This window comes from Hemiscyllium ocellatum, chromosome 24 (assembly GCF_020745735.1).
Source record: "Hemiscyllium ocellatum isolate sHemOce1 chromosome 24, sHemOce1.pat.X.cur, whole genome shotgun sequence".
Taxonomy (NCBI): domain Eukaryota; kingdom Metazoa; phylum Chordata; class Chondrichthyes; order Orectolobiformes; family Hemiscylliidae; genus Hemiscyllium; species Hemiscyllium ocellatum.
The window spans coordinates 34140801-34154835 of record NC_083424.1 but is presented as its reverse complement, the minus strand read 5'-3'; the positions used below and the strand labels follow the sequence as shown (position 1 = coordinate 34154835).

Sequence of the window (14035 nt, the reverse complement as noted above, 5' to 3'; positions counted from 1 at the left end):
ATAACAGCAACTTGTATTTATTTAAGTAGCATTTCCAACTTAACAAAACATCCCAAAGCAGACCAGTGAAGTGAAATGAGACATCAGGTGGTGCGAGTGGCTGGATGGCTGGTTTGCGATGCACAGTGATACCTACAGCATGAGTTCAATCCTGGCACCGGCTAATGTAACCATGCAGATCCCACATGGTCAACCTCACTACTAACCAGAGATGTGGTGACCCTCAGGTTAAACCGCTGCCAGCCATTTCTCTCTCTCTAATGTGAGAGCAGTCCTCTGGGATAATGGCAGGCAGGGATAGTAGCCAAATTAGGCAAGCTGATCAGAGAACGGGGTATCTGTGGAGTTTTGAGGGAGGCAACAAGACAGCCGAGTTTTAGGAAAAGTATCGTGGTGTTAAGGCCAAAGTGGCTGGAGAGGAACAATGGGATAATTATACACCAGTGCACTGGCTGGTTTGTAAATGCAGGCAGACGACTTCTACCACCTACCCAACCTATCTGACGTTTCTTGGGGTGTGGGGAAGGTGCTGGGCGGCCCATCTGCTTTTAGACCCATTGAGGCCACTAGTAGTGCATTCACTGCTATTTAAAGGCCGCATCTCGCCACTGATTGGATATTTTAGTCACAATGGGAGGGGGAGGAGGCAAGGTAGACCCGTGACAGGCAGGATGTCCAATTCCAGGCTCTCTGGACGCTTCAAAAATGGGATGCTTGCACTCCCGGTAGTGGCCACTGCTCCCAGTTGCCGCTGGTGTGACTACAGAGCTGTCGACCAATCCAAATGGGGTGAGCAATGCTCTAAGGCAGGACTTCCTTGTGAAAAAGCTGTGGAAGACCAGCCTTAAAACAATTAATGCTACACCCTGTAATAAATCACTGCACGACAGCCGTCAGGGTTTGAGGAGGGCTGGTGAGGTAAGGGGTGAGATGACGTTTCTATAGAATCCAGAATAATGTTTCAGATAATCATCAGGCCTGTGCTGGCACTTAAGCAGGATTCCAGAGGATGGGAAGGATAAGGTCACGGACAAAAAAACCTGAATGAGGGAATGGATTTGAGTGTTGGGGCGATCAAATGGAAGTTGTGAAGGACAAGTGCACATAAGGAGATCAAGATTTCCTGGGATAGTATTGGAATGGTTCAGTCTAATACAGATGGATTTTACAGATGAGAATTTTACTGATGAATAACAGCTGAGGAGAGGGTAGTGGCGAGATGGGGGTCAGGGGAGGAGTAAGTGTGGTGGATGGTGAAGAGGGGATAGCAATCAACAAATCTTGATGGTTGAGATGTGGAGTTTGAAGTTCAGGTAAGAATAAAACAACTGTCAATAATGAAGCCCGAGTGATCAGTCAAAGAGAGCAATGAAACCAAAGACCTTAAGTGCCCTCCAATGTTTTGGTATTTAGCAATGGAAAGTTCATTCATGACTGAATATGCTACAGCAGTTGGACAGCACACTGATGGAATTAAGGATAGTAATACAGAAATAGAGTTGATGGTCAATATACAAATGGTGACTGACCCCATATGTAATGGATGTCATCACAAATGGGCAGCATGTATAGGACGAATTGTGGCCAAAAGCGAAACATTGGACATGCCTGAGGAGAAGCCATTGTAGACCAGAAGCAGATATGCCTTCTGCATTAGAGCAGGGCACTGGGAAGCAAGCTGAGAACAATCATGAAGATGAAATGATGGAGGGCAATGGAGTTCTCACTTGTATCAATTGATGCAGTGAGGTTCAGGAGGATAAAGCTGTCCTCAGCAGCAGTGATGTCTGGTTGTCTGAAATTTGTTTAAAAGCGGCAGTCATTTCTAACCTTTACATTATATAATCTTATATCTTACAGTTATAGAAGATATACAAAACACAGGTCACATTAGCATAAGTATATTTGTCTGAACCTAATCTTCTTCCAAATACCCAGATGCTCAATTATACACCACTGAGTAGAAAAATATAAGCACGTGTACAGACTAATGTTGGCTGTGTAAAATGAAACTAAATTTAACTGTCTGAGGCTGGATGACTTAGGGATTGGCTTTCATCTATTACCTTATTCTGTAATAGCTTCTCCATAGCATCTGTCAAAGCAGGATAACCACCAGAAAACCGCCACAAATGCACTGTGCAAAATAAAAATGACAAATTTGCCGTGTACACAAAAAAAAGGTGTTACAGTATGAAAGAAAAAAATTGGTAATACTTAGTAATAAATTATATGCCACGGGCATTTTGAGGACTTCCTTCACAACAATGAATTTTGCTGAGGCAGAGTAGCAGACTGCTCATGTCACTGTGTTAGTAATCCAGAGGTCTGGACTACCCATGTGGAGAACTGAGTTCAAATCCCACCGTAGCAGCTAGGGAATTTAAATTCTATTAATTAAATACAGTTGGAATAAAACAATTTATATTCATAATGGGGATCATGAAATGGCTAGACTGTCATAAAAACCTGGTTCACCATGCCTTTTATGACAGCCCAGTGAAAGAACAGCCTGACACAGTCATACTCACCACATTTTACCTTAAACTAATGTCCCAGAATCCTGGCTCTCCTAATAAATACCCTGTCCACCTTAGCTCATCAGCAGGATAGATCCATTAGAGATGGTAGCAAGCTGTTATATAGCCTGGAGGGAATGACCTTGGGAGTCCTCTACATTGACTACTCCACCTGATGGTCTCTTATGATATTAGGTAAAGCTCTGGTGTTGAAACCGCCTGTGAATTCTCAGCTATTTCCTTCCTCAGCTGATGAATCAGTACTCACCTATGTTGAACGCCACTTCAAAGAAGTTATAAGGGTGGCAAGGGCAGTGAATGTGTTGTGTGTGGGGACTTCACATCCATCACCAATTGGGACTCAGTAGCACAACTGCTGACTGTGCCCTGAAGACCATATTTACAGACAGACCCAATGGCAGTTGGAGAGACAACTAATACAAGGGGAAAATCTACTCAACTTTGTCCTCAGGAAGCTCCCTTTTGCTGCTACACACCTCATGTCAGCACTGGAGGTAATAGTCAGTGCACAAATGTACAAGGAACAAGAGTAGGCCTCCAGGTCCTGCTCCACTATTCCAACAGATCATGGTTGGTCTGATGTTAACCTCAACTCTACATTCCTATTTATTCCCCATAATCTTTCACCTCTTAGCAATCAAGAATCAATCCAAACCTGCCTTAAAAATATTTAATATTTTCAGAAAGGAAATTCCAAAGACTTATACCTTCTGAGAGAATTTTTTGCATCAGCTGTTTTAAATGATTTTCCCAAAACGGGAAAAATCCTTTTGACCTTCACTCATCAAGTCCCCCCAGGGATTTATATACTTCAATTAAGTAACCTCCGACACTTCTAAACTCCAGAGGATACAAGCCCAGCCTGTCTGCTTTATGAGGAAAGGCTAACCTGTTCATTCCAGGTATAGCCTAGTAAGCACAGACCTCAGAGACTTCACACTGAGGACACAAGCCATCGTGTGACTTTTGTGCTAAATGGAATATATTCAAAACAGAGCTGGCTGTTCAAAATTGGGCGTGTTTTAGATACTACAGGTCATAACCAACAGTGTGCCACATTGCTACAGAAGGCTGTGGAGGCCAGGTCATTGTGTATATTTAAGACCGGGACAGATAAGGTTCTTGAGTATCATGGGATCAGGGTGGGAGAATGGGGTTGAGAAACTTATTAGCCATGGTTGGATAGCAGAGCACATATGATGGGCTAAATGGCCTAATTTCTGCTCTTATGTCTTATGGTCTTTGAACTGAACTCAAACAGAAATTGTAACCTCATAACTTCGCACTTCCATCAGCAGACCAACCCTGGTTCAATGAGTGCAAGAGACAGTATCCATTATTGCAGGAGTTCCTCACAACAATGCTATAGATTCAACTATTTTCAGCCATTTTATCAATGACTTTCTCTCCATCATAACGTCATAAGTGAGGGGTACTTGCCAATGATTGAGTAATGTTCAATACCAATTACATCTCTTGAGATAATGGAGCATGCTGCATTGGCACAAAGCCAGACATAGACAACACCTAAACTTGGGCTGACAGTGGCAAATCACGTTCACATCCAAAAAGTGCCAGATAGTAATCTTCACCAAGAAAGGACAATATAAATATCTCCTCTTCATGTTCAACAGTATTAGCATCAGTTAATTCCTCACCATCTACAGCCTGGGAGTCACCATTAACGAAAAATTTAACTGGACAAGCCATATCAATATTGTCGCAAAGTGTGGTGCTGGAAAACACAGTGGGTCAGGCAGCATGTGAGCAATAGGAGAGCCAATGTTTTGGGCATAAGCCCCTCACCAGGTATGTGGAGTGGAGATAAATAGGAGGGTGAGGATGGGGATGGGGCTGGGAGAAAGGTAGCTGGGCAGGCTATAGGTAGGTAGAGGTGGGGCGTGATTGTGATAGGTCGGTGGGGAGGGTGGAGTGGATAGGTGGGAAGGAAGATGAACAGGTAGGATAGGTCAGGAGGGCAGTGCCGAGTTGGATCTGGGATGAGGTGGGGAGGGGAAATGGGGAAACTGGTGAAATTGATGTTGATGCCGTGTGGTTGGAGGGTCCCAAGGTGGAAGATGAGGCGTTCTTCCTTCAGGCGTGGGGTGGCTAGGTGGCCCAGGACTTACATATCCTTGGTGAAGTGGGAGGGGGAGTTGAAGTGGTTTGCCACAGGACGGCGGTGTTGTTTGGTGCGTGTGTCCCAGAAATGTTCCCTGAAACATTCCGCGAGTTCATAGAAGAATCATAGAATCCCTCCAGGCCCTTTGGCTCAACAAGTCCACAGCGACCCTCTGAAGAGTAACCCACCCAGACCCATTCTCCTACCCTACATGTATCCCTGACGAATGCACTTAACCTATACATTCCTGAACACTATGATCAATTTAGCTTGGCTAATTCACCTAACCAGCATATCTTTGGATTGTGGGAAGAAACTGGAGCACCTGGAGGAAACCACCCAGACACAGGGAGAATGGACCACACAGACAGTCTCTAAAATTGAATCCGGGTCCCTGGCGCTGTGAGGCAACAAAGCTAATCACTGAGCCACATGCCGCCCCGTTGGCATCCTGTCTCCTCAATGTACAGGAGACCACATCCAGAGCAATGGACAGTAGATGAAGTGTTTGGATGTGCAGGGACCTTCCCTCCATCCTCCTATTTATCTCTCAGCCACCTTCCTCCCGCCCCACATTCCTGATGAAGGGCTTGTGCCCAAAATGTTGACTCTCCTGCTCCTTGGATGCTGCCCGACCCACACCACACCTTCCAACTCTGACTATCCGGCATCTGCAGTCCTCATTTTCTCCATAATCAATACTGTGGCTACAAGAGAGGCTCAAAGCCTGGGAATTTTGCAATGAGTAACTCAACTTCTGACTCTTCAAAGTCTGACCATTATATACAAGGCATAAAAATCAGACATGTAATGGAAGGCTCGCCACTTGCCTGGATGAGTGCAGCTTAAAAAGCACCCAAGAAGCTTGACACCATCTGGGACAGAGCAGCCCACTTGATCGGTACCACATCCACCACCTTAAACTTCACTCTCTCCACCAACTGTCCACATCCACAAGATGCACTGCAACTACACACCAAAGCTTCTTCAACCGTGCCTTCTAAACCAAAGGTTACCACCATAAAGAGGCTTGGCAACACCACTGCCTGCAAGCCGCTCACCACCCTGACTTGGAAATAGATCGCTGTTCCTTAAGCATCCATGATCTTGAGCTCCCTCCCTAACAGCACCATGGGACTGCAGCATTTCAAGCTGCTCATCAGCATTTTCTCAAAGGCAGTTCGGAATTGACAAAAATGCCTGACAGGTATAAAAATACAATGTTAAAGGCAAAAAATATTGATGTAAAAATAAGATCAGAAAATGCTGGAAATACTTGGTTGGTCAGTTGATCCATGCAGAAAGGTAAATAGCATCAATAGAAAGAAGTTTGGCACACAGCTGTTGGAAACATAGGAGGCTCCTGAGCAGGAATCCTGGGCTGTGAGACGATGGCACTACCCAGGCACCTCAGGGGCTGCAAGGTTGCCTCAAGTGAGAGGCTGCTGTTGGCCTACACATGATTAATTCCAATGCCAGAGTAGATAGCAAGAGGTGATTTAGGATTTGGGGGGGGGGGGGGGCGGGGGGTGGGAAGCTGTCTGCTGGATGGCTGTATTTTTTAATGCAGTGCTCTCTTCACAGCATATAGCCTCTAGTTCAGATTACCCTTGGGCCTGTTGCATTGGAACCGCTGGCCTCCCAGTTGGCAGAATGGTGGTGACATCGCAAAACCTCCCCTAACTGCAGTCTTAACCTTGCAGGCTGGCTTGGAGCGAGCAGCCAACCCTTTTCCCAATGGCAACATTCCGGATGTCTGATTGTGACGCCTCTTTATTTTTCTGCCCCCATTACTTACTGACAGGGAAGGGAAATTTCGGCCCAATGTTTCAGTTCTTTGAGCCTTGGGTTAACACTACTTCGCTCTGTCTGACCTGCAGAGTACTTCCAGCATTTTCAGTTTCTCATTCATACAATGCAATCTTCAAACGGTTTTCATGCCAGTGCAATTTCAATTAGAGTTGGCAACTGGTAGTTTATTATCTGATGATACGTCATTATTCCTTTCACAGTATGTGTACATCACTAACATTTATTGCCCTTCCCTATGAAACTCAAGAAGGTGGCAGTGAGTTGCCATGTGGTGTCGGTACCCAACGGTGCTGTTCAAAAGGGACTCACTAAAAGCACATGCACGTTAATGACCCATTCAAGGGTGACAGCTCAGAGGCTTCTAGAGTTTTAAAAGGCCCATTTAGTCTAAAGGTAAAAAGAAAGCAGGAAAAGAGGAAAGTCTCAGGGAACAATGAGCAAAAGTTTCAACAAGGTAAAGAAATGTAAAAAAAATGCTGTGACAGAGAAGGAAGGTTGTTGCTTCGAGCCAAGTGGAAACATTGATTCCACACCAACACATCTTTAATGTCAGCTGAAATGGAAATTGGACAGTTGCTGTAACTGGCAGCGAATTCACAAAGGCAGGGTCCGGCTTGAGTGGGTCTACCACAGGGAGGCCAAGAATGATGACAATCGAAGAAAGACAATAGTTGGAGCTATTAAAGGTCAGAGGGAAAAATGAAGAAATATTAAACAGGGAACAATTTGATTCAAGGCTAAATGACAGACTTACCTGCTTGATCTTGTTCACCGTACAAGGTATTCCAACTCCCTACGATCTCACATGGGTAGTCAGGATCATTGTGGAGTTTTTGCAATATTTGTTCCCTGTGGTCATTAACAAAGGTTTTTTTTTCATCAAACGACAAACAATCTAGACACATCAAATGGATCCTTAAGTGGAACTAAATATCAATAGTGACAACCAACCACTTTAATATTTTATAAAAATGAAGAGGTCAGTTCCAAACTGCATTAAGCCCCATACTCTTGTTTCAATATGGGTAGGGCTCCAGCTTAATCATCAATTAGTTTGGGACTGTAGAAGTAGAGCAGGGCTTCCCAAAGTGGGGGTCAGGACCCCAAGTGGGATTGCAGGCTATCTATTCGGGTTACAACGGCTACAGTGGAGCCAGGAACAAGTTAGAGCAACTGTATCGCCGTTGAAACAGGCTCCAACTCCCACAGTCCTCACTGAGAGGTTGTGACAATTTTCAAATGTCGCAGTGGGGAAAAATGTTTGGAAGGCACTGAAACAGGAATAGCACCAAATATTGCCACTAATATTTGAACAGAAAATGAAACAATGTGAATGCTAGCAAGCTTGTTGTGCAAAGATGTACTCATAGATAACTTTCTAGGGTGTTAAGCTTTAGATGCTCCATAGCATAAAGTTCAGAGCACATTACTGTGAAGAAATCACGCTACATTTTTTTGAATGAAATAATGGATTACATTACTGAAGCGTGGCAAGGCAGATGGTAAATTTTCTTTGTTACAAACAAGCATATCCTGAAACACAAGAAGCTGACATCAAAGTAACTTATACAAATTCAAACAGACAAGCCTCCATCCGGATTATAATGCCTTTCTTTACTGAATCATGTTGACAAAGCATAAAAAAAATCCTTGACTGTTTTGAAATGGATCATGCTGAATGCACAGTGGGTTTCTACAGAACCTCAATATTCTTTTCTCTGCTAGTTGCTCCAAAGAAGCCACAATAACTTATCCCCTTATGAACCTGCTGGAATAAGTCCAGTAAAAAAGATTAGACAAAATGCCCACATCCCAAGCACATGGAGGAAAGGCAAAGGTTACTGGGAACTGCTGGGACAATAGCCTAGTGACCCAATGATTGCGTAATTTCCAGCAAAACAAGTTCTGAAAATTAATCATTTATGGGCTATCTTCCAAAAGTGTGGTAAAATTCCAACTGCTTTTACCATGTTTATTTTTTTACCTGCCACAACATGTTCCCCAAGTTTCACAACGTGTGATTGATTTGTGAAGACGCCTAGAACAAAGCGACTAGAAAAGCTATAAAACAGCTGTTCAAAAAGTACAGGGGGAAAAGAAAGCTGCCCACACGTTATGCTAGATCTTTTCTCCATCTTGACTGGGTCAAGTCCTCGGAGGTCTCTACTGCCAATGGTTGTAGAGTCAACATCAGAACAAAGACTTCACTGGTTCAAGAAAGACAACTAGAGATGAGCATGAAATATTACTTTGTCGTCATGATTCACACTTGAAGATCAACTATTAGAGTATTTGGAGTGGGAGCACACAAGGGGTAACTGAACACGTGTTAATGGGAGAAGAGGTATGGTGGAGATATGTTAGTGGGCTATAAAATATTTTTAATATTTTCATAATTGGAACACAATTAGTAGTTACATGTAAACATTCCTATAATGGAAGTCTAAAATACAAGATACTTAAAACAACATGTAGAACTGACCATATGCATACATGTGACAAGGTGATAGTAAACTATATCTAGATTAGTGGTGCTGGAAAAGCACAGCAGGTCAGGCAGCATCCGAGGAGCAGAAAGATCTTTTGCCCGAAACGTCGATTTTCCTGCTCCTCGGATGCTGCCTGACTTGCTGTGCTTTTCCAGCACCACTCTAATCTGGACTCTGCTTTCCAGCATCTGCAGTCCTCGTTTTTACCTAGTAAGCTATATCTAGCTGATCAAAGACCTTATTTATCTTTCTACTTTATGAATATTACAATGAATAGTGTTACAGAAATTGAAATAAAAAGATGTACTTCCTATTTCTGTTAAGTGTTGTGTCCTTATTGGGTCCTTATAGTTGGATAACTGTTGTAATTTTGTTTATAAGCTTTTCCCCATTTATAGGATGTCGCCGGGACTCCAGGGTTTGAGCTATAGGGAAAAGCCGAATAGCTGGAAAAATTTTCCCTGGAGCATCGGAGGCTGAGGGGTGACCTAATACAGGTTTATAAAATCATGAGGGGCATGGATAGGATGAACAGCCAAAGTATATTTCCTAGGATGGGGGAACTCAAAACTAGAGGACCTTGGTTGAAAGTGAGAGGGGAAAGATTTAAAAGGGACCTAAGGGATAACGTTTCCATGCAAAAAGTGGTGCGTGCTGCCAGAGGAAATAGTCAATGGAGGTACAATTACAACATTTAAATCTGGATGGGGATATGAATAGGAAAAGTTTAGAGAGATATGGGCCAAAGTCAGATTGGGATGTCTAGTCAGCATGGATGAGTTGGATCAAAGCGTCTGTCTCTGTGCTGTATGATTCTCTGACTATAAATCAGATTTGAGAAATTTGACAATCTATTATGTTAATAAATCCAACTTCTCTACATGACAAAGAACTGGATTTGTGATTCTGCGAGTGGAATAAGGTAAATGAATTTACATGTGAACAATTAGAGCTGGTTAATAGCAGTTTATAATCTGATCATAACAAGCTCCATAAAGCATCTTTCATTTAACTATTCCTGAGGTTTTTTAAATAATCCAGAGATGCCAGAAGTATTTTTGGCCAAAAAAAATGGACTTTACATTTAAAAATTCTAATCTGATTAAAATAAGAAAATCAGCAACCCTGGGGAATGTGGTGGTACGGAAGAATTCATCTTGGATAACACACAAAATGTTGCATTGTACTTGCTTTAGAGACAGTGACCACTGTATAAATACAATCACGTTAAGACGTAAAAAACTTACGATAAGTTGTTGTATGCGTCCAGACATTCTGGCTTCACATTATGAACTAAGACAAAAATTTGAAAAAAAAATTCAGCTTGAGTTGAACAATCAGTTGATTTTTAATACAGTGATAAAGTTTAGTTTGAGTGGTTTGTACCTACACTGCATTTTATACAAGCTGCTGGTCTCCTTTTTGGAAAGAAGATTGGAGTGAGCATCTTTTCTCTGATTAACTTTGTGGACAAATAATGATCTAAACCATCCTTTGTCCTGTTCCTCTCCTTTGCTATTTGCTCTGAAAAAAAACAGACAGAGGTTCATGTGTGTTTATATGGAAACAGAGAAGAGTAATTAATGGTTACTTCTGCCCTGCACTGAAATGGAAAATACTTCAGACAAAAAGCATGCTGCTCCAAACACTACACGGTGACAGAATCACATTTCTAGACTTCAGCTGAAGAATGAAAAGTTTGAATTTTCGCCAAATTTGGCATTATCCTTAAACCCCAGCTGCACATCATTTCAACTGCTTTACAGTTTGGTGTGAGTTAGCCAATGCGGTGTCCATGGTCTGAAGGAACATGCCACAATGCCTCAAGTAGGTTAATGACCTGTGCTCCGCAAGGGTAACATAAACACCTTCTCTCTGCTACTCAAACTCTACCATTGCTTCCACTTCCCATCAAGTCTCATGGTCTACCATTCTAACTACTGCACTCAGCTCCTTCCCTCGATAGTTCCCTCTGTCTCCATGGTTCCGTCCCCTACTAACCCTTCCTGCCCTCTGCACTTTTAACTTACTCACTTGTGACACTTCAATACATGTTGTGACTGAGACTGTGAGCATCCAAATGAGTGCAGAGTGATCACAGAGAAAGCAAGCCAGCAGCCCTGAGGTACACCCTGTTATGGTGTATGTCAGGGATGCGGGTGGGGGGGCAGGACCTGTACCTGAACACAGAGCAGCAGGGCAGTAGCAATGTTATGTAGAATGCCCAGGAGCTCCAAAGCACAATACTGAAAGGTTGAATTACAATATAATGGATTCCCAACTGTGCTGTGATTATGAGGTGGAGCTAATCTTTTGCCAATGGGAACCTCCATGGACAGGGGGTGTGGGTGGTTGCAATCCATGGAGTGTGCCCTGAGGTGTTGGGGAATACTGACCAAAGTGGTCACCTGGAGATGGCACTAGTGAGCGGCAGCCACCTGGTACCAATTCAGGCTTTTATGTTGGGAATTGTCACTGTCTAGTTTCTCTCCACTATTTGGGAAAATAGCAAACGCATATGAATAAGGTGAGAACTTGTTTTATTCATTCAGAGGGTGTGGGCTTTGATGGCCAGGGCAGCATTAATTGCCCATCCCTAGTTGCTCTTGAGAAGGTGGTAGTGAGCTGCTTTCTTGAACCGCTGATATCTATTAGGTGTAGGAATCCCAGAATACTGTAGGGGGTTCTGGGTTTTTAACTCTGTGACGCTGAAAGACTGGCAATATATTTCCAAGTCAGGATGATGAGGGGCTTGGAGCGAAACTTGCTGGTGGTGATGTTCCCATAAATCTGTTTACTTTGTGAGTGTGGGTTTGGAAGGTACTGTCTGGGGAGTTTTGGTGAATTTCTGCAGTGCATCTTGTAGATAGTACACACAACTGTGGCTGAATATCGTAGTGGAGGGAGTGATTTTATTTGTGGACATGGTGCTAATTAAGCTAATATGCTTTGTCTTGGGTGGTGCCAAACTTCAATGTTGTTGGAGCTGCATTCATCTGGACAAGTGGGGAATATTCCATCACATGTCTGACATGTGCTTTGTAGATGGCGGACAGGCTTTAGAGAGTCAGGAGGGGAGTTATTTGCTGCAGAATTCTTAGCCTCTGACCTGCTCTTGTAGCCACAGTATACGAATGGTTGTTCAGTTCAGTTTCTGGTCAGGGGTAAGCCCCAGATGTTGATACTGGAGGATTCAGTGACGGTAATGCCATTGAATGTCAAGGGATGGCGGTTAGATTCTCTCATTTTGGAGAAAGTCACTGCCTGACATGAGTGTGGCATGAATGTTCCTTGTCAGCCCAAACTTGGATCTTATCCATGCCTTGCTGAACTGCTGAGGATATATGCATTTTGCTGAAGATTGTGCAATCATTAGCAAACATCCACACTTCTGACCTTACAATGGAGGGAAGGTCATTGATGACACAGCTGAAGATGGTTGGGCCCAGGACATTATCCATTCTGCAGAAATATCCTGCAGCCGAGATGACTGGCCTCAAACAATCACTCTGATCTTCCTTTGTATCTGGTATGGACTCCCAACCAGCAGAAAGATTTGCCCGATTCTAGTTTTACGAGAACTCCTGCTGCCCCACTCATTCAAATATCAATAGCAGTCACTCTCATCTCTGGAGTTAAGCTCTACTGTCCATGCCTCAACCGAAGTTGTAATGATGTCAGCAGCTCAGTGGTCCTCAAACCGGGTATTACTGAGCAGATTCTGTTTTTATTCATTTGTAAGACATGAGCATTGCTGGCTAGGCTGTAGTCATCCTCAGAAGGTGGTGGTGAGCTGCCTTCTTGAACTGCTGCAGTCCATGTGCTGTAGGTAGACCTGCATTACCATTAGGGAGGGATTTCCAGGATTCTGACCCAGCGACAATAAAGGAACAGTGATATATTTCCAAGTCAAGATGGTGAGTGGCTTGGAGGGGAACTTGAAGGTGGTGGAGTTCCATGTATCTGCTGTCCTTGTCCTTCTAGATAGAAGTGATTGGACATGTAAAAGGTGCCGTTCAAGTATTTTTGCTGAATTTCTGCAGTCCATCTTGTAGATTGTACACACTGTTGCTACTGAGCGTTGGTGGTGGAAGGAGTGGTTGTTTGTGGAGGTGGTGCCAATTAAGCTGCTTTGTCCTGGGTGGTTTTGAGCTTCTTGAGTAGAGTATTGTTGGAGCTGCACCCATCCAGGCAAGTGGAAAGTATTCCATCACACTCCTGACTTGTGCCTTATAGGTGATGGATTGGCTTTGGGGAGTCAGGAGGTGAGTTACTTGCCGCAGTATTCCTAGCCTCTGACCTGCTCTTGCAGTCATTGCATTTATGTGGCAATTCCAGTTGAGTTTCTGGTCAATGTTAACTCCAAGGATGTTGATAATGGGGGATTCTGTGAAGCTAATGCCTTTGAATGTCAAGGAATGGTGGTTAGATTGTCTTTTATTGGAGATGATTATTGCCTGGCGTTTGTGTGTGGCATGAAGGTTGCTTGCCACTTGTCAGCACAAGTTTGGACATCATCAAGATCTTCTTGCATTTGAACTTGGACTGCTTCAGTATCTGAGGAGTCACAAACATTGCACAATCATTGCCAAATATCCACACTTCTACACTTATGACGGTTGTAAGATCATTGAAGAAGCAGCTGAAGATGGCTGGCCTTAGGACACTACCCTGAAGAACTCCTGTAGAGACACCTTGGAACTGAGGTGACTGACCTTCAACAACCATGACCATCTTCCTATGTGCCAAGGATGACTCCAAGGCTCTGTCTGATAGCACTGTTGATGACACCTTCTAACACTTTACTGATGATGGAGTAAAGACTGATGGGACAGTGATTGGCTGGGGTGGATTGGTCTTGCTTTTTCTGTACAGGGCATACCTGTGATAATTTTTCACATTGTCAGATGGATTCCTGTGTTGCAGCTGTACTGAAATAGCTGGTGCAGCAAGTTCGCGAGCACATGTCATCAATTCTATCACCGAAATGTTGCCAGGGCCCATTGCCTTTGCAGTATTGAGTGCCTCCAGCCATTTCTTGATATCACATGGAGTGAATCGAATGGTCTGAA

General features: G+C 43.5%; 1 protein-coding gene across 1 annotated transcript in view; it reads right to left on the bottom strand.

Annotated features, from left to right (window-relative positions):
- The window catches only part of nipsnap1 (nipsnap homolog 1 (C. elegans)), a 40848-nt gene that overhangs the window by 16450 nt on the left and 10363 nt on the right, over positions 1-14035 (bottom strand). The window contains exons 2-5 of the mRNA XM_060844013.1: positions 10354-10487; positions 10211-10256; positions 7229-7323; positions 2067-2137 (exon numbers count right to left, since the gene is read on the bottom strand). Coding sequence (XP_060699996.1) covers positions 2067-2137; positions 7229-7323; positions 10211-10256; positions 10354-10487 — 346 coding nt within the window. The remainder of the gene's footprint in view (positions 1-2066; positions 2138-7228; positions 7324-10210; positions 10257-10353; positions 10488-14035) is intronic.